Consider the following 27,064-nt stretch of genomic DNA (forward strand, 5'->3'; position numbering starts at 1 on the left):
TTTAAGATATTTTTCCATCTCTCAATGTCAGACCCACTTAAATAGGGTGGGCTTTCCATGTTAGAAGGTTGCATCTAGTTGCCACTTCTTTAATTATTTATTTTCACTAAGGGTGTTGATAATCAATAATATTATTATATTTATATGTTTTGATTATATATATCAACTCTTTTATTAACATTTATTATGCTAGTTATTTTGAAGATTATGTATTTATTTAGTCTACCCTCATGAGATTAATTTTAATATTTAACAATTTGTAATGGTCATATTATTTATGCTTAGTAGTATTAATTGTGTTTTCCATTTATATAAGAAATTATATCATTTGTTAGATATATTAACTTCTTATTATAACTTATTATTCCATTACCTTGATATGTTTAATATTTATTTATCTAGTAATCAATATACATCCTCTTTTAGCTAATTATGAATATCAATATCAATATTAGAAATTATATTTAGAAGGGATATTACAGTTCTACCCTCTCGAAATTGCTTGTCCTCAAGCAATTATAATTTTCATTTGATTTTCAAGATCACAATAAATTTGCGACTCTTGTTCAAAATCCAAGTTTGAATTAATGATATAAACGAGGGTTTGAAGGATGAAATTAAGTACACTCCTATTGGATGATTTCAACTTTTAATTTGATTGGTATTTGGACTGCATGTTTGTACCTTTATTTGACTTTTTTCCTCAAGGATTTTTGCATCATGTTCTTACCCATCTTGGACTCTTTCCTCAGGGCATTCGAAACCATGTCCTCACCTATCTTGGAATCTTTCCTCAAGGCATTGGAACCCATGTCCTTACCTATCTTGGAATCTACCTAACTCATGTGGATTTACTTTACCTCCCCCTTCTTGACAATAAAATATTTTAATCATTAGTTCATATTCTCTATGATAAATTATCATCTATATTCAATGCTTATGATCATGTTTACTCGACGGGATGGAAAGATCATGCTTTGATACCACTGTAATGTTCCCACTTGGGATATGTTTTTATTGAATTATTATTCCCAAATTAGTATAAATAATTCAAGAAAATATTTTTTATATTTCCTCCAATTGAAATATAAGGAAACTATTTCTCAAATACATCTATTCTTTCACTTCATCTTTCCTCATTTTTAAACTTCTCTTGCCCAATATGTCTAAAATCACTTTATTTTATATGTCTCTCACCATTATTTTCTTTAATAAAATTAGATTAATTATTAATTCAAATTCACATCTAAATCTCTTTATATAATAATAATAATCTCACCCAAATCACCTTATATAATAATTTTGTGTCTTTAGTCCTCTTATTTGGTTTCCACTTTATTCTCTTAAAATCTAGACATATCGCTATTAATTAAGATACTTTTTAGTTTGCTTCTTCTTACTTTATTATTCAAATAGAAAAGTGACTTTTTCTATTGTTCTAAATTAATTTTTTGTTTCTTTTTTATCCTCCAGTTCCTATATCCTTCCTTATTCCTTCTTTTAAAAAATACTCCAAGGGTGAACTAATAATAATTTGGTATTTTTCCATGTCTCGGTAACTCTTGCCTGAACCACTTAAATAGGGTGGGCTTTCCATGTTAGAAGGTCATGTCTAGTTTCCACTCCTTTAATTATTCATTTTCACTAAGGGTGTTCATAATCAATAACAATTATTATATTTATATGTTTTGATTATATATATATATATATATATATATATATATATATATATATATATATATATATATATATATATATATATATATATATATATATATATATATATATATATATATATATATATATATATATATATATATAAACTCTTTTATTCATATTTATTATGCTAGTTATTTTGAAGATTATATATTTATTTAGTCTACCCTCATGAGATTGATTTTAATATTTAACAATTTGTAATGGTCATATTATTTATGCCTAGTAGTATTAATTATGTTTTCCATTTATACAAGAAATGATATCATTTGTTAGCTATATTAACTTCTTATTATAACTTATCATTCCATTACCTTGATATGTTTAATATTTATCTATCCAGTAATCAATATGCATCTTCTTTTAGTTAATTATGAATATCAATATCGATAAAGATTATATATTTAGAGGGGATATTACAAGAACCCTATAGTTTGTGGTGTGAGTGAAAGGCCAAGGTATAAATTCAAGAATCACCCTTATGTGTCATTGGAAGATGATCCTCTGGGAGCATTTTCACAAGTTCTGCACAATGTATTACACATAGAAAACATAAGAGCATATATACATTACAAGTTCAAGAGTATTGGGGTAATGACATACACAAATACCTAGACCTAGTATCTAATGGTGACCTATCACTTAAGAAATATTTTTCACATTTGAATGATTTAAACAAAATTAAGCATATGCTCTACATGGACTTTGACAACCATGAATGGAGCAGAATCATTTTGAGAAGAATTCATGAAGGAATGTTTTGGGTAGGAAACATCCCTATGATGATAGACAACAACATCATCCATAAACTTACTAGTTTGAATAATAAAGGTAGAAACCTATTCAATGAGAAGAATGTGAAGAAGTTGGTTGAATCAAACCTAAAGACAAAATTAGACATAAGAATTATGAGGGTTGACGTGATAACAGAAAATGATGTTAGGGTTATCGATAAATTCATTGGCTACAAAATGAACTACAATTCCAGAGTGAACTTAGTACTTGATAGATTTATCCATACAACATATTTGATGACTATGAAGAAGGAAATAGTAAATATGTGTGAAGTTGTCAAGTAGCAGTTGTTGGACAACATTAAGAAGTTGAAGAAGATAAAGAATATGGTGTTTAGATTTGAATCCCTACTAAGACACCTATTATTTCAAATGGTTGAACAATTCCCTGGAATGCCAGATTGGGAATGGGATAGTGGTCAGTACATTATGAGATTGATAACTCATTATTACACGAAGCAATCAGAGGAAAGAATAATAGTAGACATCAAGAATGATGAAAAGATTCCAATATGAAATGAAGTAGAGATTTAGAATTTCACTTGCTCTAATGGAAAACTATAAGAATGAAATATGTTTCATGGTTGAAACAAATGTCAAATGTATGGAAGAAATAGAACCTAGAGTGAAGTTTATAGACCCAATGGGATATGAAATAAGTGAGGGTTATGTGAATATTATTTTGGAATCAAAAAAAAAAAAAGGAATGTCCTAGATGGGGAACATATGAAGAAAAAGTCAAAGAATTTTATAGTGAACTTCACAGCAAGGACATCGAGAAGAAATCTTAGAATAAAATTGATAAAATCCTTAAAGAGATAGGCATGATAGGAGAAGAATACATAGAGGCTATGGGTATTGCTAGGGAAATGAAAGCAAGTGGACAAAAAAAAGTTTTGGTAGTTGTACCTTTGGCAGTTGTAAGAGCAGCTAGAGGAGTAACTATAGCAAAACCATCCACACAAATACCTAGTGCACCCTATGTCACAATAGTACAAGTATAGCCTATATTATACATCCTATTCAAAAGGAGAAGGATGAAGAAGAAGTAAATATAATTGGTGAACAAATAATAACTCTTCCAAGTAGAAGGAAATATGAAAGACTCGCTAAGGTGAAGCAAGAGGTAGCAGAGTTGCCTTTAAAGAAAAGAATAGAGAAACTATCTAGTGGACTAGGCAAGAGAAGGAAAGCTTTACAAATGATTGAATCAAATGAATCTGAGGAAGAATCAGAGAAGTCTAAGGATAGACCAATAAAGAAGGTTGTGACTGAAACAAAGACAACATCTAGTAAGAAGTCTTGGAAACCAAAAGTTGAAAATTTAAATGTTTAGATTATTGACAATAAAATCTTTTTATAGTTCAATAATTATAACCATTTGTATAACATGGATAGAATGTAATTAGAGAATGAAGAAGCTAGATATATGATTTTGGAAAATAAGAAATTTGAAGATATTGAGAAGAGTATACCACAAGACCTATATAATAGGCTAATGAATAGAAGGAAAAGAGTAATAAGTGAAGACAAAGGAATCAAAGAAAATCAGATAAGGAAACTTTATCAAGTCAATAATGATGATGATATGAAAAGAGTAATGATGGGTATTGAACCCCTACAAAGGAATAAGAGAAGAATAATTTTGTTTATTGGTGGCAATTATGAGGAAGTGAATGAGGATAAAAAGAAAGCAATAATTAAATTGATGACCTCTATTCCCACTGTTGCTAAATAGAGAAAGGATTTAGGAGGAGCAATCTCTATGACAGAGGAGAAGAGTGCACCATTAGTAACAAAGGTAGCCAAGGAAACTGTGATGTGTGGATCATCACCACATATTATAATTGGTACTAATACCAAGAAATTGGATAGTACACATATAACACTTGATGATAAGGAAGATCATTTTAAATTTATGGTACAAACATTGTTGGCAATATTACTAGCTACTCAAGTTCAGAAGAGAAAGTAGGTGAAGAAGAGAAGAAGAGGAGAAAAGAAAGAGTGAGGAAGAAGAGAAAAGAAAGAATGAACAGGAGAAAAAGAAGGAGGAAGAGGAGAAAAGGAAGAAGGGAGAAGAAAGGAAGATAAAAGAATATGAGGAAAAGAAAAATATAGAAGATGAGGAAAAGAAGAAGACAGAAGAATAGGAAAAGAAAAAATAAGGAATATGAAGAGAAAAAGAAGAAGGGATAAGAGGACAAGAAAAAGAAAGAACAAGAAAAGAAAATAAAGGAAGAAGAAAAGAGGAATAAAACATAGTAGGAAAAAGATGAAATAATAAAGAACAACTGGAAAGTTGTGATGCATGAATCAACTTTCAAACCCCCATCTCAAACATGCTACAATAGAATATGACAAAGTTGAGTTTCAGCATGAGGTTGATATTCTATTACCTACACCTAAGAAAGGAAAGTATTCTATGACAATAACGCTATCCATTTAGTCAAATGATGATAATGATCAAAAAGGACTAATATTGTCATTGAGAAAATTGTTGGAAAAGAACAAAAAGGTCAAAAATATAGAGAAGACCTTCAAAGAAGTTCTAGAGAAACTACAGAGGATAGTCACGACCAAGGTGACATAATAGGATCTACACCTAAAGGAAAAGGAGTTAGTGAAATTCTTTGATATGGAATTCCCTACTCTATTATGCATTGCATCAGTTCAAGCTCAAATTGTTCATGATGCACAATGTTTTGCTATTGTATGCAGCAATACAAGAAATGATTTTAAGACCCTTGATAATAGCATTAAGGAATTGAGAAGATTTCTACAAGAAGGAAGGAAATTGTATGGACAATGCATTATGTCATATAATTATTTGAAATATATGAATGATGAAATCAGTTCAAAGATAAATGAACTTTAGACATTTACATCATCATTACAATAGTTGGGCACAATTATTGAAGATATTGAGGTTGCACTATCAAAATTTCATGATGACATTAGGATCATTAAACTTAGGAAAGAAAGGGTGATCAAATAATTCTCAATACTCAGAAAAAACCTAACATTGAAGGTTAGTAATGTGCAAAACAAGCTGGAAGAATATCTTGGACCTAAGGCATCCTATGAGAAATTTTCATATACATATTTAAATGCAATTGAAGTAGTCTCCTATGGATTATGTGCACTACTTAGTACAATAGAGGTAGTAAGAGATACATTGCAGAATGAATTTGAGCTGCTAAAGATAGATTTTGCAAATTGTTTTTCTAGGATCTCAAATTTAACTTGAGAAGAGGTAACAAATTTTCACTTGTACATAAAATTTTGACACCTTTTTTGTTGATGTCAAAGGGGGAGTAGTATATGGAAAATTATATAAAGTATAGTGTAATAAGGGGGAGTAACAGATATATATTAAGTGTATGATGTATATAGAAATGGGGAGCAATACTTCTATGACATATTTTAATAAGAGATATAAGGAAAGATGGTTATAAATGTAATGATCCACAAATTTTGAAAGTTTTTAAAATTTCACAAAGGCCAAGTTTTGTAAAAGTTTTTGAACAACATCTTGAGACTTAGAAAATTTTCCCATATGTTACCATCAATGCCAAAGGGGGAGATTATTGGCAATATGGCCAAGTAGGGTAAATTGGAATAGTATTAGATTTTTCATTCATGGAAACATATACTTTGTGTAAAGAAGGTACTATCTATAGATGAAGACTTTACAATTAGACATGGAAAATTGTCTAAGTACAAGTTAATTATCCAGCACAACAAAGATAGTTTTGATGTGTGTGGTTGATAGAGGCATTATTGGCATGTGCATAGTTGGGTACGAATATTACAAAGTGTTAGGATGATGTATGCCAAAGTGCAAGTTAGTACAAATAGTACATAATGAGTTATGGACTAAACACTAGTAAAGGCAGTGTACTAAATAGAACAAAGCATAACAGAAAATGGTGAATAATAGGTTAAGAAATTATTTTTTTATGAAATAATTTCTTAACTAATTAGGGATGACATCCTAGATGTTAAACCTAAAAGAGAAAGAATTTATTTTTATTTTTCAAAACATGTGAAAGCTTGAAGACTGACTAGACAGATTTGTAAATTGTACAGGCATAAATGAAAGATAACAATATGTGAAGTTGTGTGAATGATGTAAGTGATATATGCAAACTATATATGATGTGAATTCTTATGTATGACCAAAAGTATTTAAAGAGAAGAAAAGAAAAGATTATATATTGAAGATATCAACATTGTAAAGAGGTTTTTTATCTATCTCTTTTGTATCTTTGGGCAGTGGGCTCATCTTGCATACATTTTGTAATTGTATATATCAACTCCTAATAGGATTGGAACAACTACTAACTACTTTGAGGATTTTAATAGGGCCTAGTCCTCTAATAAGGACTGACATACTATATGTATGTAGTAGACTCCTAACAAGGCTAACTTCCTTAATCAAATACTTTTGTTTAGTGGGTCATTTTGTGGGTACCATCCCTATCATGGTTTTCCCTTGGCCAGGGTTTCCCTAGTTAACAAAATATGATGTTATGAGTTATTTTATTGCATGGTTATGTTTACTCTTCAAAATTGTTAGTTTACTTTCACATGCAAGTTATAAGGAAATTAACAATCCCCCCTCCCTCTCAGTATTCCCTATGTAACAGAAGAATTTTCTAGAATGATGATGGATGTTTCTCAAGGGGAAATCTAATGCTTTCAAATGTTTAAGTGGTACTTGGCTAGAGTTGAGAAAGAAATAGGAAAGAGTCTAAAATATTTGAGATCAAAAATAGGTGGTGAATTCATTTTAGATGTGTTCAACTTATTTTGTAATGACAAAGGAATCAAGAGACAAATGAGTGCACCAAGGAATCCACCATAGAATGTTATAGATAAGAGAAGGAATAGATGAATTATGGATTGTGCAAGAACACTAATGATCAAGATGAACATTTCAAAGAAGTACTAGAGAGAGGTTGTGAGAAACGTAGTCTACACTCTAAACCAAGTTCAAGTGAAGAAAGAAAGAAACAAAACAACTTTTGAATTATGGTATGGATATGCACCAAATGTGAATTATTTTAGAGTTTTTGTAAGTAAGTGTTACATATTTAAAGATGCAAAAAAATGTAAACTTGATGCAAAAAGTGATGAAGGAATATTTATAGGCTATTTCACTAAGAGAAAAGCTTATAACTGTTTGAATATTAACACTAAGTGGAAATTGCTAGAAATATGAAGAAGAATGCAAGAAAGAACATAAAGAATGCAAAAAGTTTATCTATATCTGTGAAGGTGAACCTAGAACGTTGTGTAAACTAGAAAAGGTGTATATTGAGCATCAATAGCTAGGAACTATTAAGGTTCTTCAATACAATTTTGTTGAGCATCAAGCTACAGAAGTTGAGTCACAGATAGTTGAAGTTGAGTTGTAGCCAAAAATAATTGAAGTTGTTGAAAATGTAAAATCCAGTTAATAACAAGAAGAAGAAAGAGTAACTAAACCTGTATTGGAAAAGTATGTGAGAAGACATGATGCACCAAATCAAATTATTGTAGATAAATATTAAGGAGTCATAACAAGAAGAAGATTGAAAAATGATACATGCTTATTATGTGAGTTTGAGCCTAAATTTGTCAAAGATGCTTTGGACAATGAAGATTGGATCAAGGTAATGAATAAAGAAATTGGGAAAATTGAGAAGAACAAGACTTTCCCAGACCAAATGGTAAGAATGTGATTGATACTAAGTAGGTTTTCATAAACAAGTTGAATGAGAAAGGTGAAGTCACAAGGAACAAAGGTAGATTAGTTTGTAAGGGATATGCACAAGAGGAAGGAGTTGACTATGGTGAAATTTTTCCCCCAATTGCAAGATTAGAAGGAGTGATAACTTTTCTTGCATATATTTCTTACAAAGGATTCAAATTGTACCAAATGGATTTAAACTATGTATTTATGAATGGAATTATGTAAGGATTTGTTCATCCAAACAAAAGGAATATGGTATGTAGGTTACACAAAGATTTATATGGTTTAAATCAAGCCCCTATAGCATGGTATAAAAGGTTACACAATTACTTGGTGAAAATTGGTTTTGCAAGAACTAATGACAATAGTAATTTGTATCTGAAAAGTGAAGCTAAAAATAAGATATTGCTAGCTGAAATGTTTGTGAATGACATCATATTTGGAGGAAAAGATTCCTTGAGAAAGTTAGTTTTTGATCAAATAAAAAAGGAATTTGAGATGTCATTGTTTGGAGAAATTAAATTCTTTGTAGTTTGTAAGTGTATTAGATGAATAAAGGAATTTTCATCAATCAATCCAAGTATATCAAAGAAATCTTGAAGACTTTTGGTATGGAAGACTCAAGACCAATTGGAACACCTGTGGTGACTGGACATAAATTTTCAAAGAATGATGATTCTGCTAAGGTAAATTAAACATTGTATAGGTCAATGATTGGAAAACTACAATATGTTATACATAGAATCCCTTACATTGCATTAGTTGTTGGAATTGTTGCTAGATTCTTTGCTAATCCTGGAGGAAATCATATGATGGCAATAAAAATAATACTTATATACCTAAAAGGAAAAGAAGACTATAGTCTATGGTATAAGAGAAGTGAAAAATTTGAGTTGAAGGTATACATAGACATTGATCAAACAGAAAATGTTGATGACAGGAAGAGCACAAGTGGAGGAGCTTTCTTCTTGGGTACAAGATTGATTTTTTGGACAAGAAAGAAGCATAATTGTTCTAATATTGTATGGATCAAGAAATTGTTGAAAGGAATGAAGGAAGAGATCATTGAACCTGTTGTGATATATTGTGATAACACAAGTGCTATAAACATATCAAAGAATATTGTGATGCATACAAAGACTAAGAATATTGAAATCAAATATCATTACTTGACAGAGATGGTACAAGACAAGGAAGTAAGATTGGAATATGTGAACACAAAGAAAAATTTAGCTAACATATTCGCAAAGAATGCTACAAGGATTTGATGTTGATATGACATTTCTATATCTAAAATTAAGAGATGTGTGTAAGATTAATTATCAAGAAGTTTCCATATAGCATTGATCATTTGAAGGGGGAGAAGATTATTAAATTATCAGAAAGAGGGAGAGAAGTTATGCAGAAAGAATGATTGTTGTCAAGAGGGAGACATATGTTGCTACATATGTTAGCATGAGTTGAGGTATTGCTACTAAGAAAGAATATGTATTAAAATGATAGAGGGATCATCCTAATATAGAATGGATGAGAATTAGAATGAAACTAAGAAAGGGAGAACACAAACATAGAGGGAGCTGACAGTACAAGTATTGAAGTTTTTGGATTGCATGGTAACTAGTAAAGTATGAGTGGTGTTTCCATCAATGCCAAAGAGGGGGATTGTTGGAAACTACAATTGGAACAATTGCTATGTTTTCATTGATGTCAAACCTATTGGTAAGATAGAGTGTCAAACCTACTAGAGAGACAATAATAGTGTAGAGTGTCATATCATTTGATTGATGAAGAGGATTTGAAAAGAAGAGATCATGAGATGACCTAGTGAAAGGTTGAGTTGAGAGAAGTTAATTATCATGGAAATACAATGGGCACTTGATAGGAAAAATTAGGGCTAGAGGTAAACCTAACAGTCCAAATACCCTACAAAGTAAATATAAAACAAATAACAACACCAAGGATAGTAGAAACAACAATATATTTATTGATTCCTCAAATTATCAACAAACATGCCCAACTGTGAGGTCTTCTAGGTTGCAGCCAATACAAGATGATTACGCATTACAATTTCAAATCTATGATCTCTATAAATGCTAACTCTAGACTCGCTCCTCTATGATCATCTTCTCTCTTTCCAAAACTCTTTAAGCCCCCGATTTTCCTAAGCCTAGACACCTCTACTTATACTTGCCAAAATGGCTTTAAAAAGATTCTAGATCTTTACATAAGAGAAGTATGACCTTGTAATGGTCTATATGCATCCCAATGCAAGATCCTTACATTAAATTCATGATTAAAATTAAATAAAAAAGTCCTCTTTTACTAAGAACCAATCACAAACAAACTCTATCAAAGAAGGAATTGAGCATCAACAAACTAGTGAGCCCACTCGACACTTGAAGGAACTTGACAACCATAGAAATGACCAAAATAGAAACTCATCCATCATAGGGAACTCAGCCAATACTGCACTCAGAAATAACCATGCTCAACCAATATTGGAACTAAACAACAACTACAACTTAGTAATAACTAATAGAGTGCACAAAGATGAGCAGAATAGAAAGGCAACCCAGGATATTCCTACATCAATAAGTTATCCCTTGACAAGATAATGTGTTGTTCAATCAATACATGGAATGAAGAAGATAGTTGGATGAAACTAAGAGTTGGAACAAGTCAAAATAATAAGCTTGATTGATTTTCAATGTTGATCAATCAATGAAGGAGAAGTGGAAGATTAAGGAGCTTATGTAGAAGCCAAAAAAAATAGTTCAAGTTGAGTGTTAGTTATTCCAAGAAAATGTATGAAGAAGTATTAGTAGTGATCAAACATAGTAATGGTCGAGTGAGCACATTGATGTTGAGTGAGAAAGTATAGTGTATGTTGAGCTACATGGTGTTGACCAAGTAGAAGAACACAGTGATTGCCAAGTGACAATAAAAGTTACAGTTTGAGAAAGATTTGATTTTGAGGCTGACACAATTGGAATTTTAAATTATTCAAAGTGCATGGAAGATAAGGATTGATGAATTGGCATATTTAATTCATGAGGAGAGTTTTTTAAGTAATCAATGGAAAGGATTTGATCAACAAAAATTAGGAGAAGGAGAAGAAAAATGTGGAAGGATTTGTTGAATCTGACTTAACCCTAAGATCAACGATGATGTTTAAGTGGAAAAAGATCAAAATTACCTATTTAAGGAGGCATAAGAAATGAATTTTAAGGTTGGTTCATTGTTGATTACTAATCTTAATGATAAGTTGTGAAGAATAGAATAGAAGAGGTGAAGTGTGAGAGTTTGGTGAAGAGTAATTTCTTGAGGAGATGTGAAGAAAATTAGTGATGGAGATGTGAATGGAGGTCGGCCAATACAAAAAAGATGAGAGAATAGAGATAAGAATTTACAAAATGAGTTGTATGTTACAAAAAAACCTATTGTTACATTCTAACAGTTATATCAGTCAAAATCATTTAATCAAGGTTAACCTAAAAATCATTTTGTAAATCCTTTATTCAAGGTGACATTCTAATGGAATGATCCAAATTATTCTAACAAGGACACCTCTAATATGGTTATCAATTCCTTCATAAAGGTTCACATTTAACAATATGATGCATAACCTTTAATAGAGTTGGCTCTTACCTAGGCTTACTTCATAAGAGTGCAAAATCGGTAGCATGTTACTTAATGTTTTTTTTCCCAATTTGGGTTTCCACATTAAATCTTGTTGTCAAAGTGTTATTTTCATGTGTGGATGTTATTTGTATGCATGCTATATTTTTATAGTATTGTATTTTCTAGCATTCAACATATATAGAGACTGAGAGTTAAGTAATTACATTAAATGTTGTTTTGTTGATGATATGTTATATAGACTGAGTGAATTTTTTATTTTAATTAAGTTGTTTGTAGTTGGTAAAAGTTGAATTGGTACATCTGGACCTAAGGATAACTTATTCACCCCCTCCTCTTAGTTATTCAAAATCATCATCATCATCATACACACACACACACACACACACACACACACACACACACACATCCTCAAACACCATAAAATAAAAAAGTCCACTAATGTCCATCACAAGTCCATGAAATAATAAAGTGTTTATATGATATAGTATCAATGGATCATGTGCCCTCATAAATATATACAATACATAATATATCAAAAAACATACATCATGCATATAAATATAGCCCCTAAATGTAGCAGATCATTGTCATTGGCAACTAGGGAAACTTGTGTTGGATCTAGTGGTGGTGGTGGTAGAATCTATCTGCCCAAGACTCCTTCACACAGCCTCTCCACCACCGTTTGTCCTCCACCTAGACCTCTCAACACTCTACACAAAGGAATTTCTATTAGCATCAAAGTTTCCTCCCCCTCATTTCCTCCATGTTCCTCGTCCCAAGAACTCCTCCTTGAACTCTTTACCTCTTGTATCTAAATAAAACTACCAACCAACTTTTGCTACCTAGATCTATGTCCTAGTTGGTGACTCTTCCTTCTTCTTTATGAGGAACATGCCCTATGACTATTACTCTCCCCATCCTTTTTCCTTGTCCTTCTACTTGTAAATTGTGATGAGGATTCTTATATAAAAATTCCCCTCCTCTCTGAAGGAATTGCTTCATGATAACAAGCCCTGTAAAAACCTACCTACTCTTAAAGATCTAACATCTCCCCAAAAATTTAAGCCATCTCAGGTATATATCTACATTAGACCTAACACCTTGAACCAAAGACTACACCCATGCCACCACAAATTTTAGACTAGCTAATCATTCTCTTGATAAACATAATCCCTCTTAGCATATAATTTTTTCCTCTCTCTCTCTAAAGCCTATTATTCTCCTTGATGAGCTTGAATCCCTCTTAGAGTGCCCTCCCCAAGTCATCCTCCATAGTATTCCTCTCGCCTTATAGAATATCTCAATCTTCATGTGTAATCTGCAATAGTAATTTGATTGTTACATGTGTGTCGTACAAGAATGATAACCTTACTACCAAGCTTTTGTCTCCCCCACTAGATGATGATCCTCCTCCCCAAGATAACCTTGTCAATGCTTGTGTGTGAGGTCAGACTTTTAGATCATGTCTTCCTTCATCTTTATCATCCCCTCTACCATCCACATCCATCGAGTCTTCACCTCCTCCCCCTTCCTCCTCCACCTCTTGCCATGTCCACATCTTAGATAGGACCCTAGATTCATATCCTTCCCTCCTACCTCTCCTTGTTGCTAATGTCGCATCTTGTAGCTTCTCTACTACAAGAGGAAGCTTCACTCTCTCCACAAGTGGAGGCATCCTAAACCAATCCCTACACTCTTGCATCACACCCATGTCAAAAGGCCCCCCGTGCTAATCCCAATGAATGGGTTGCATGCCTTTCACATTGTGAGTAGTTGTCCCCTATCCAATCTTGAGTTGACCTTTGAATGCCACTCCCAAGTAGTTTGTTGGAACTAGATCTCTGGATGTAGCACCCACTAGGTTATGCCAAACTATCTTGCCACATAGTTGGGCCTAAATGAATCCATGATGTACTCCCAATAAGAAATAATGTTTCCTATAATCACCACATATGGTAATTGTAGTTGATCCTCTATCCAAGGAACCACTCTTATGTAGGATAACCAAGTGATCCAATCTTGATTCAGATCCAATGTGTCCTTCCAATAGTCCAAATCATCATTTTCAAGGTATGCCAAGGGATAACCCAATTGTAGATATTTGGATCTTCTAGCTATTTGTCTCTTTGACCCATTAGGAAAAGTATTGCAATGTGATCCCAAACCCACACCTATAGCAATGATTCAAATTTGATATTGTGCCCCTAAGCCTAGTCTCCAACATGAGTGTTCTCCAAGCTAGGAGAACTCCTATGTGGATAATCTAAACAATCATCAGAATCAAAGTTTTGGTGCAATTGAATATTTAAATATTGGTTGCCATTAGACACATAGGAGTTTGCATTTTATTTGAGAATATGTTGTCTCGCACCTCTCTTTGTGTGATGCACCATTTTATTCTTATCCTCTCCTTGGCACACATACTTTCATGCACAATGGATGATAATCAGCCTTTGGTGGATATGTGTTGTTTATCTCTTACATTACTCCTAGATATCTTGCATTACCTATATATTTAGGCACATCTATATCTCATTATTATCTATTATTGATCATTAATGAATCAAGTCATTTGAGGATCATATCCTGTGTTTATATCCTGTATCTCTTCTTGTGCTATCTATTGAGCTTCTAGATCATGGCATTTCATCACTTTTTTTCACAATTTTTTAACAAAATCTAAGGTTAGACTAGTCCCACCCATGTCTAGGGCAATATAACCAAACATTGTTTGCATAAAAAGAAGTAAAATCACCTACTATTTGTCACATCAAGATGTTGATCTAGCACCAAACTTACCATATTGTATAATAGGTGCAACTCATGGCCCCAAAAGTGTCAAAAAAACCTTAGGATGTGTCACATCTATCAACATGACCTCTGGCTCTTAATAGGAAACTGATAGATCCTATACATGTATATCATCCAATATCATTGTCATCTCCCTATCAAGAGATTAAAGGTAGTTGTCTCAAAGGCCCAATGCGTGCAGAGTGCAGTCACCATAGTCATGTATTCTTGTGGAGAATTCTCACTAGATAACCCAATTTGATAGCATCTACTCAAGCCCATTTGGTTGACATAAACTACTCTATCACCTTCAAAACAATAGAGTGTCTCTCATTCAAAATAATCTTGTCCATGGGCCATTGCATCCAAGAAACCAAGTTTCTTCAGTATTATCTTTGTTTAACCCTCTCCTTTGGTCTTGGTACCTCCTATCCCCTTTACCCCTTAGTTTAATCCTCTTTTACATGATCATGTTTTCCAAGTAGAGAGATCCTACAAAGAACCCTCGTCCCCCCATTCCCACAATCATAGGAATTGAATCCCAAACAATACCCCAAATCATCTACGATAATGCATTTCAGTGGAAAATCTAGCCTACCCCTTAGCCCTTGCAAGGTTCTATTTTGCAAGCTACTCCATCCCCAAACTTTCTCTAGGAACACGATCTTGCAAAACATTCTAGGCAACACCAAGTTTTTGCAATAAATTCTAACCTTTGGCCCCATTTTTGCAATCCAAAACAAATCCCTAAGTTATTCCTACTTGACCCCCATCCCTTACAATATTTTCTAGGATCATGATCTTGCCTATAATTGTAGTGGTTCTCCTAAACCCATGTCTACATGAATGCGAACTCAAAATCTAAAACTTAAAATAAAATAAAATTGAAAGTATAAGGTTGGTTTTTCAAGCATATTGATCTTTCCTCCCCACAGTACATCTACATGCTCCTCCCCACATCAGTTTGGTGCCTCATATACCCTCCTCTAGCCATGTCACACATCCAAGTTAGAGTTCCAAACAAAAAGAATTGTATAGAAAATGTGAATGCAAATGAAATCCCTTCTAGCCATTTGGGTCTTTATATAGGATCCCTTCTAAGACCTTCTTCAACACTCTTCCTCTTAGGTGACCCCTTTTTTTCCCTCCTTAGTTATTTTTGCATCCTAATCACAATCTTAACTTCTCCCTTATCCTTTTTGTTTCTTCTTTTCCCTTAAGGCATTCTTTCTTTTCAAGATGTCGTCGAGATTTTCTTTCTGTCCCCACCACCTTTTTGAAAGGGCATCACCCAATCTAGTCTCCAATCTTTCTCTCAAGACTAGGACAACTTAGTTTCTTTAGAGTTTCTTTAGAAAATCTTGATGTCCTCTATTAGTTTAAACATCTTTGAAATAATGTTGTCCCAACACCATGTTGAAAAAGGGCAAAATGTAGACACCTAATCCGATTACACAATTAAGTAATCTTATTTGTTCTCTCCTAAGACATTATTAATTAAATATTTAACATTTATTTTATCCCCTAGATAACTAATATAATTAATTGACTACAATCCAATTTGTGTCAGTATGATAACCAATAGTATGATTATTTATTAAGTCTTCTTTCCTCTATTAAATTCAATAATTGAAGAAGACCTATTTAATTTAATTCCCAAAATCCCTTTTTGATTAAATAATACCCTTCAATCAATCATGACCCTATCCTATCCCTTAACCCAATCCTAACCCTCACGTTTAGACTCAATCCAACTCATTCACTCATACTAAGCCCATTTAATTAACAAATTAAACTTGGTTAATTAAGTGACCCATTTGCATTCTTCTAATATTCGCTTTTGCACCCTAATCACCCTCTAATCCAAACATAATCAAACCTTGATAATTTTCACAACTTTAAACATGAAGATATCATAACCCAAACTCGATTCAAGTCTTGTCACATTCTTCATATGTTAGCTTTTACATGTTTACTGCACTAACTTGTTGAAAGTATCTTCACCTTTTCTTGTACCAATAGTTCATGCATAGTTTTTCCTATTCAATGATAACAAAGCCCATTTAATTTTACTGGTCTAATTTCACTAATTGCCTTTGTCGCCTTTATTCTCTTTATCAATTGGTTTTAACTATATATCAGTTGGTGTAACTTCAAACACTTATGCAAAATATTATTGTTGATGTAATAGCTTTTAAGAAATGACAACCATACTCCAAAAAATCATCACCAATGTCATCTACCAATTTATTATTTATCATTCTTCCCCTTTGGCATTGATGGAAAAAATAATGTCAAAAATTCAAAATCAGAGTAAGTGACCTATACTCCCCCTAATTTGGTAGCACTTCTTTTTAATCTTCTATATACTTCCCCTTTCGTAATCATACATACTCTTATACCCCCCCTTTTTTTTGTATATGGTCTTATGTTATATATACCATGCCCCTTATTTGGAAACAACACCAATGACGATACTCATAATTTTATATACAAGGGTGTTCATAACTTATAGTTTATCAAACGCAAACTTGAAATGTACTTTAGCACTGACAAGAAAATGATCCCATGACTTCTTTAATGCTTAGCTTTGCACTGGAGATGTATTGTTCTATAACCAACATACCTTAATTGGTTATTGTTGATTGTTAAGTACTAATAGATAAATCAAAAGAGTTTATAAGTGTGTGGGAAAAGCTAGTTCATCCCTCTCTAAGTTGTTCAATTTGTCCAACAATTGGCATTAGATCTTGGCTCCTTGATGTTGAGATTAACCGCTTTAAGAAAGCTATGATTGCACACAAATTGAATATCCCTATGTTTGACAGATTATACTTCAATTCATGAAAATATCAAATGAAAGCTTATTTAGTATTTAATTGGTAGTTATAATATTTGGAAGCGTGTGGAGACTATGTGTGTGTTCCTTTTGAATAGATTAATCATATATGAAATCAAAGAATATGAGGAGAATGAGAATAAAGGTAAGTGATTACTCAAACTTTATCTAAACTAGAACTTGTTAAAGTTATTTCTTTGAAGATTACTTATGAGGTTTCTAGAAAATTGAAAGAAATATATCAAGAAAATGATAAGGTAGATCTTTCTAATTAATTGAATACAAAAAGGCATCACAAAAATCTTAGAATGGAAGATGGTGAAAGATAAAGAGTTATATTCAAAGAGTTGAAAGTGCAATTAATGAAATCAAGAATCAAGGTGGAAACATAACTGATGAAGAATTTATGGAGAATATTTTAATGACATTTATTTGAAGATCATAGTGATAAAGTATCATCTATTGAAGAAGTTTATAATATGAACAAGTTTACCAAGGAGCAATTGTTGGTACATTGATAGTGTTTGAGTTGTGAAAATCTAACAATGATAAAAGTAGATTTAAAACAATTTTCAAAGCAACCAAAGTTGAATAAGAACCCAATGACAAGGTTGAAGAAGAGATGGAAGCTAATCTTTCTAAAAGCCTGGAGAAAGGTATTGACAAGTATAAAGGTATGTTACCTTTGAAATATTTTAGCTATAGTAAATTTGGTCATTTCACTACTAGATGTTCAAAGAGAGGTCTTAGACAAAAGTTTAAAACATTCAATAAAAGGCTTATTGTGTGAATGAAGAGTTCTTTATATGTTAGAAGGAAAAAATAAATGGTTGATTGATAGTTGTTGTTCTCATCATATGATTGCAAACATAAGTAAAATTGTTTCACTTGATAAATATGATTGTGGTATTGTTAGAATTGGTGATGAAAAAAGAACATACATTACTGGGAAAGGATCAATTACTCAAAAGTTGAACTTAAATATTTGATAGAATATTGTAACGATTATAGTTGGATCAAGGTAATGGAAGAAGAGCTAAATGAGTTTGAGGAGTGTCAGGCTTGGGAGCTTGTTCCTAGACTAGTAGGAAAGAATGTGATTGGAACTAAATAGATTTTTTAAAATAAGTTGGATGAGAATGGTGAAATTCTAAGAAATAAAGCTAGACTTGTTTGCAAACGTTATTCTCAAATTGAAGAAATTGACTTTGATGAGACATAAGTTAGGTTTCTTAGGTGTTGACAAGGGTGGGGGGAGGGGGGTAATCAGTACAAGTAAGTAATGTAGAAATTCAATCATTGATCTGTTGAACTAAATAACTAACTTTCAAACCACAAAGCATATAGCTAATGCAAGTAGATAAAAGTAAACAATGTCTAAAACCAAAACATCATCACACATAACACATATATTTTGGTATCGTGGAAACCCTTGTAAGAGCTTAAAAACCATGGTGTAGATGATACCCATAAGCTTAGTATTGCAATCAATGAGTTGCACTATTAGGAGCTATAATAGCCCTTTTTGGGGGTTCGCCCTATTAGGAGTGATATGTATCTTGTTAGAAGTACAAATAAATTCGTAAGGGTCAACCTTGTGAGAGGATTTCAGATACTTTTTTAAGAGCTTATCTAGTTAAGGGATTTATGATAAGAACATGTTAGAGTTCAGTTGATTGAGGGATTTTCCTTTTGCAACTATTAGGAAAAAAACAAGGTTTATGATTTGGATATGACACTACTTTCTTGTCAGAATCAATTCTCTCTATACTCTTTTTGCAATTGTTCTCTACTCTATTGTTATGTGTAACTTGATCACAACCTTCACACTTCACAATTTCAACCTCTTTTTCTTATCACAAACCTTCTTAAGAACAGATCTATTAGACATGACTTTTGCCTCTTAATCATAGCCATTCATTCAACCCTTAAGCTTCCTTCTCAAACACCTTAAGAAATTCTCATACCATGATGTTCCAATACACTTTATCATGATCTTGTCATCCTTCAATGAGATCTTCTCTATCAATTGTTCAAGGTAGTCAAATATTTTTTGACACCTCCAATGCACTGCTTCAAAATTGTGTTATACTTTTCCAACAATCTAGTTAATGTCAACTCATCTTCTCATAACCTCTAATCTCTACTATCACATAACTCAATGAGATTGCACATACTATATTGTTCAATGATCTGAAATCTTTTATTTGTATCCAAGTGTTTTTGCTTTTCTTGACAACTGTGACAATCAACCTTTCTCACAAATCAACCAATTAGGTTGTGGTCTTGACTATTCTAAAGGATAATCCTGCAAATGTTACACATGATCGCATCTCATGAGTCCACTTCTATGTTGACTGCCATCAAATTGATCTCAATGGTATCAACTACTCTACTAGCATCATTGATTATGAAACCTTTTGACCAATCATGTATCGTCTTCATCTTGACTTCACCAATCATGTTACTTAGCTATTCTGACTTAGCTTATATGGAGATGGACACCTCTAATAAAGCTAGTTTTCAGCTTATGTATCATTTGCATGGAAAAATAAGAAGTTTAGAGCTGCAAAGATCATGCAATATTTTTTTTTTTTAATCTCTAAAGCCTTTTGGTCTCAAACCACCCTAATTTGGGTTGGTAGTTTGTTTAAGTTTTTCTTTTAGTTTTTCTTTTAGTTGTTTCACTTGTTTGTCCTTTGTAGTTATATTGTGCTGAATTTTTTATTCTCTATGTGTTAAGCATATTTAACCAAATAACTTACAGGTTTGAAAGTGCAAACCGTACTTATTCTTCTTACCCTAATATATCATAAGGTTGGCATTAGATTATATACTTCCCTTAGGAGCCAGTGACTTCTCAAGAAGTAATTTAATAATCCTTAACTAATCTAACACATTTTGTTAGTTAGAAATTATTGTGTTTATCTTGCAGATCGTTGACTTATAAGGAGATTATTTATGCTAACTTAGTAAGGGACATGTCCCTTTGAGGGACATGCCCTTTAGCAAGGATATGTAGGGAGGTTATCGATACACCTTTGAGTACAGTTTTGAGGAAACACAGTTACAATTCAGTCTGCTCCTCTAAGCATCAATATCCAACGATTACATTGCAGAGATACTCCCATTTAATCAAAGGTTGATTATTCCTTCTCGCATCGGCATTAGAGAAGTTCAGTGTTCAACACACATTACACAATTAGGTATGTTTCTTCAAGCAATATCATACTACTGATCTATTGCAAAAGTATATAATTTTTCGATCAAAAATATAGTTGTCAGCTTCCTCAACATTTAGATTATTAGAAGACCATTCTCAGCAATCAAGGACTGAAATAAATTCTGATTCAAAGGGTACAAAATTTGAATCTTTACACTATGTACAATAGCTAGGATCCTTTCAAAACCCCTACTTTTATTTATCAAGGTATAGCCACTGCACCTCCTGTTGGTGCAAGTGCTTGCAATTAAAAGAAGTTAATCATGGAAATCATGTTGGTTCTGCTTCTCAAGGTAAAAAAAGATGAGTAGTGATCATATAATCTCTTATGCTAATTCTCGCAGCAATATAAAAGAAAAAATTAACATGTTCAATCGAATATAAACTTTATTGTAATTTTTTCTAACAGAACGACATAAAATCTAATACAACATCGAGCTTGATTTTTTAGGACTATGTTTTGCAAGCTTGAGGTTATGTTTGGGGCATATCTTTGGATTGTTCCTATGTTCGCATGAAATTTGGATTGATCATGTTGGAGTTAAAATTCTTTTGGTGGCTACTAGTAACGAATTCTTCATTTCTTGGGAAAACTTTGGAGGTTATATTTGTGAGCTTCGATCTGTGAGAGTTAGCTTATGCAATCTTAGATCTAGATCATTGTATGCCAAGTGGACCTATGGCCAAGGCCGCATAATTTTTTTTTATCTTATAACTTAGTTATATTTGTAAAAATGGGGCCTATTCCCAAGTGTTTATTTAATATAATCTGCCAGGCCGACTTGTGGCTTGAGTGTTTATTTAATGTAATCTACCAAGCCGACTTGTGGCTTGCTAAACTTATAAGTATAAAGTCTTGTGATGTCTAGGTAATAAGTAGTTAAGCATGGAGTAGCTAGGAACATCTTGAAGGACAATAGCTAGGAGGTGGATCTTCGCATATAAGGATTGAGTTGTATTCTTCTTTGTAATGGCCGTCACCAGGAAGGTTTTACAGCCCGATGTGTTGGATGTAAATTTTATAATTCTATTATGAGAATAAGCATTATTTTGGTTTTGAAATTATGTTCTTGTTTGTATTTCGTTGTGTGGTTGTTGGGGGTTAGGTCACCTCCACAAAGAGGTACACCCAACCTTGTATTGCATCAAAATCCCAAAGAAAATCGATCTCTTGACAAGTTGTTACTTTTTGTGTATGAAGAAATTGTGTTATCAAAATGTTTCCCTTCTCTATCTCTATCCATCTTCTATTATATATACAAATAAATTCACTATTATTATTAATAGTGAATTTATTAGTTGTTACTTTTTGTCTATGAAGAAATTGTGTTATCAAAATGTTTCCCTTTTCTATCTCTATCCATCTTCTATTATATATAGATATAAATTCACTATTATTATTATTTTCTCGTGTTAATTGTGTCCCTACATGTACACCAATATTAGAAATTATATGCAACAAGAATTTATTTGTATTATGTCACAGTGGCAAATTAGCGTTCATAGACAACAAAGACAAATTTGTTAATATCTTGAATAGCTAGCTCATAGTATAATTTATGAAGGGGTAGATTGAGAACTTGGGGAAGTTAAATCAAAAACTTCCATAAGAAAATAATTAATTTACTAAAGTTGATTTGGTGGAACAGACTGCCCCATAGACAATGTTTAATCTCATATAGATTAAAAGTGTCTTCTTCTTTCATAATATTACACAATGGCTCAGATTAGTTCCATAGTGAGAATGCCGCAAAAGAATTCTAGCAATGTTGGCGTGTGCAAAATTATTTATACTTTTTTTAACAGCTGATAACTATCAGTATAATTTTTGTCCATTCTTCATCCGATTTCTAACATTGACCCGCAAAAGAATTCTAGCAATGTTAGCGTGGGAAAAATTATTTATATTTTTTAACAGCTGACAACTATCAGTATAATTTTTCTGGGTTCAATTGTGTTGATAAAATTTTAAGGTGTCGTAGAAAGCATCTTAATTTTGGTCATGCTTGAAAGGAAGTGACTTTTTCTATAAGAATACAAGAATTTGGAAATTCTAGTGCCTGATTTCCCCTCCCTCTTTTGTTGGGTACTGAAGCCGTCTTCCAGCTCTCACTTACAATGGTATTCTAAGCTTACCCAATCTTTCACCTATAAACCCAACAGTATATATTTCCCCTCCCATACAAGACAATCCTAAGCCTGACAAGTGGATCAAAGCATCCTGCACATGAGCTATATGTACATCAATGGCCGTGCCATAGGCTCTGCTAGCTATAAAACAATAATATAGAATTCAAATTTCATTTGTTTCAGCTGGCCAATCTCAATACTTGTGCTGATTACTCATCTCTTGAGTTGCTCCAGGAAATGTTTTGACTATGGTTTTTTCCACACTGATGCGACAGATACAATAACAGACGCTAGAAGAGCCCCAACAACATACCATAAAGCTGCAACCTGTAAAATGTGCATTTCAAAGCTGTTGATCATCTGTAGTGCAAGAGGCCCTGCCAGATGTGTCTCCAGTCCTTGTGATTCACCACCCCCATTTCCAAAGCCAGCTACTAGTCCCGCTGCAACAGAAGTTGCTATTGGTATCACTAACATCACCATTTTTCTCCAATCTCCTTCCTTTTCCATATCCATCTTTTCTTCCTCGCCCACAGATGATGTCACGTATCTTTCCCTGGGAAACACTGTAAATACTCTATTGGAATCCGAATTGTTTGTTGGTACACTGTTTTTTTCAGGGGTAACAGGTACCCAATAGTCCCCATCAGTGGCTACATTTGAAGGTTTTGAATGAGATTGTGACTTCCCCATCCGACGCCGTGCAGCAGCTTCACTCAGCTCTTGGCTAATGTGTATTCTTTGGTACTTATTTGGACCACTGGAATTGTTATACTTTTCTGAATCAATAGGAACTGAGAACTGCTGCCTCTGTTCCCAGTTTAGGGGAACAATGGCCCCCTTTGATGCCCGCTGATGGTTGGTATATTCTCTGCCTTGTTCTCCAACAAAGCGGTGCCACCACCATCCTGCATTAGTCCTTATCTGCTCCGCTGCTGCCATCCTTGACTCCCTTTGTGCAGCGGATTCCTACACAAGCAAAATTCTAGTAAGATTACTGGCACACTTTATGAAAGATGTAATTATGAAGTTTCCCCGGCTTCTTTAATTTTTGCCCTTTGTGAGCAATCCAAGGGTTCCACAGACAGATAGTTTAACTCTTAGCAATCCAAGGGTTCCACAGACAGATAGTTTAACTCTTTCAGGTTCATAAGATACAGTTTTCATCATCACTATATAGTAAGTTGATAGCACCCAAACAGCAACAAAATAAATTGATAGCACCCAAACAACAACAAAATAAATTGTTAAAATTTCAATCTAGCATAATATTTTTCGAGTCCCAAAATTAATCTCGAAAGACATTTATGTTAGTGCTGCACTCTGATTTTATCATTCTGAACAAGGCCACAAATAGATTTCATACTAGAACTTCCTTGAGAGCGTCTCTAAAAAATGTTTAGTTGCAATGAAAATATTAATCTTTTTTTCAAGACAGTCTTTGCAATCAAGAAACAGGTTGTGATTCCTGTTATCTCTGTTCCACTAAATTAGCTCCCCAGGAAGAACAAAATTGTTGTTCCAACTTCAATACAGCACGATTCTTATTCTATTGGAGTTATATCGCACATAGAAACAAGATTGAGACTGTCGTAGTTAAAACATCTAACCTATCAATCCATCTGTAATATTCTCCTTTTAGTCTCAAAATCATACTAAAACAGACATTCATGTTAAGACTGCATTCTGATTTTCTCGTTCTGAAAGTAAATTTGAATAAGATAAAAAAACAGAGCATTTTGTTTTGTTGTCATATCAAAGAATCGCCTGAAAATAAATAGTTTTAGATTCACACCAGAAATTGTAAAAATAAGATTCAAATTGACCTTTTTTTTTTTTTTTTAAATTCAGTTTTTAACATAATAAGTCATATTGGGTATTAGTAAAGAGATGTCCTATACTACAAATACTGGGGCATAAGTTCTGAGCAGATGTCTCATGGAGTAGGGCAAATCCTCCTGCTGAATTCGTAGGTAAAATCATTGAGTTTATTCTCTCAGCAGGGTTGGGGTTTCATCTTCTTGAGGTTAGAGATCATCTAAGAGTCATCTGGATCAATCGGATACACATACCTCTGCCGAAGAATAATTCCATATCCCAGCTTTGGACTCTGATATTTCCTAGTAAGTTTGGGCTTAGCATTTAAGTGATAAGAACATGAATATTTTTCAAGAGAAAATTTCTTTGGATTCAACAAAGGACGATTACATTATACAGCTTCGAGGAAGCACAGCATACTCACAGTAAATATAGATTTAAAACTGACAACAAATTAGCTAATTGAACATATTTTAGAGTTCTGTTCTAACAAACTTCCAGAACTAAATTACCACAATTCAGTCATGGCTCAGGCTTCAAATTAATGTCAGCACACAAACACGTGATGTTAGATATGCAGTAATCTCCAACATTAAATTTTAAACATCGCCTCAAAAACAAAAACTTTTTCCTCATGAAAGGATTTTGATGTATAATTTGAATTCAATCTTCTCAGATATATTTTAACTAAGAAACCTGCAGACCAACCTGGAATTTGGAAACTCTCTCCTTATTTCTGAGTTTCTCCAAAAACCTTTCAGCTTCCGCAAACACATTAGTGACTCTTGCCCCGACACTGTTGTTGGCATTCATTCTAACTGCAACGCGAGGCTGCTTGGACATGAGGAATTCCAAAGCCGGCAATTCGGCCCTTTCCACAAATCTGTCATAAATTCTTCATTACTAAAACAAACCTTTTCCATAAGACAAGTAATCCCTAATGTGGAACAGAGTCATGAATAAGAGAAATGGAAAAAAGCTTTTTAGCAAGCAATGAGCATACGAAATGCAATCGACGGGGCATGCTTGTATGGCATCGCTGACGGTGTCCTCTGAATCAGCCCACTGTCCAATGACCCGGGCCCGGCCGTAGCAAGTCTCGATTGCAAAAGTCTTGGGTGCCACCAAAGCGCATTTCAGACAACCCACACACTTTACCTCGTCCACAAATATGGCTCGGTCCTCCTCCGGCGGGCCCATCCACTTTGAATACAGAGGATGCCCTGTATACCCTTCCACCTCCATCCTCTCTGCCCGAACCTGCAATTCAAAACACATTATTCCAATTTTAAATCACATCCTTTTTCACAATCATCAATCAATTTAAAAATCTTTCGTTCTTCTCACAGCAGAAACCTTTTTCGAGCATAGAATTACCCAAACATAAGAAGAAAATCATGGTTCCTAAACAAGGAAGCAATTCATGCTAAATATAGAGCCAAACTGCTAAATAGGCCATCTAAAAAGGCGTATAAAAAAGTCAGGGACGTATAAGAAAGACGACTTCGCAATTCGAACTGACGACCTCCTTTATACTAACCAATGGCTACATTTACTGACGGCAATTTCTCTTTCAACTTTATTACGACTGAAATCAAAATCTGAGCATACCAACCGTTAATCTTCCATTATAACATATGATCTGAAAAAATTGAACACATTTTACTTCCAAACACCGTAAAAATTGAATAACAAAAATTAAATACCTGGTCGTATGCATAGCGAGCGTTGGGATCGGAAAGCACAGAGTAAGCCTGATTGAGCAGAATGGCCATATGGTGACCATCATCACCGGCTACATCCGGGTGACATTTCTTCTGCAACCACCGATAAGCATTTCGAATCTGCTGATACCCAGCCGTGCTTTCGATTCCCAACAATTCATACAAATCATAACCTAATTCCTCCACCCCCACAGAGCTTGCTCTGCAAAATTTAGAGTTTCTCTTCCTTTTGCTCTTTAACTGCACTGTTTTCACTGGAAATTTTTCAGTAGGAACACGGGGAAGAAAATTCGACGGGTTTTTCAATGGCAGACCACTCAAACCGTATGAGATGATCGCCATGGTAGCCGAATTTTCCTCTTGGGGGGGGGGAGTTGGGTTGTGTTTCAAACCCTTGTACGCCCAAAATGGTAGGAATCTTCAGATAATTTAGCAATATTGTGGAGGAGGAAGAATTGTATATCCTTTTGTAGGGAAGATTGGAATTGAAATGAAGAGACGTGGATGTGCGTGCTGTGGGCGGGCACTGCACGTAAAGAGTTGGGGAGATTGCGTGCTTCCAGGCGCAATCGTAGGCAGAAAAAATCGTTTATTTTTCTTCTGTTCCAAAAATATTGGAAAAGCGCCAAAATATCTTCTCATTTCGTG

At 33.5% G+C, this 27,064-nt stretch overlaps 1 protein-coding gene across 1 annotated transcript; it reads right to left on the minus strand.

The window, feature by feature from the left end:
- Positions 1–22,750: 22,750 nt before the first annotated feature.
- On the minus strand, positions 22,751–26,858 carry LOC149553848 (DNAJ heat shock N-terminal domain-containing protein). Its single transcript, XM_089789207.1, has 4 exons — positions 26,399–26,858; positions 25,696–25,952; positions 25,401–25,575; positions 22,751–23,843 (listed from the first exon to the last, which is right to left on the minus strand). Exons 1-4 carry the CDS (start codon positions 26,756–26,758, stop codon positions 23,121–23,123), a joined length of 1,515 nt encoding a protein of 504 aa, XP_089645333.1. The 5' UTR covers positions 26,759–26,858; the 3' UTR covers positions 22,751–23,120.
- Positions 26,859–27,064: the final 206 nt, after the last annotated feature.

The sequence above is a fragment of the Cupressus sempervirens genome, chromosome 6, assembly GCF_028749045.1.
Source record: "Cupressus sempervirens isolate cs-2001-9-10 chromosome 6, ASM2874904v1, whole genome shotgun sequence".
Taxonomy (NCBI): Eukaryota; Viridiplantae; Streptophyta; class Pinopsida; order Cupressales; family Cupressaceae; genus Cupressus; species Cupressus sempervirens.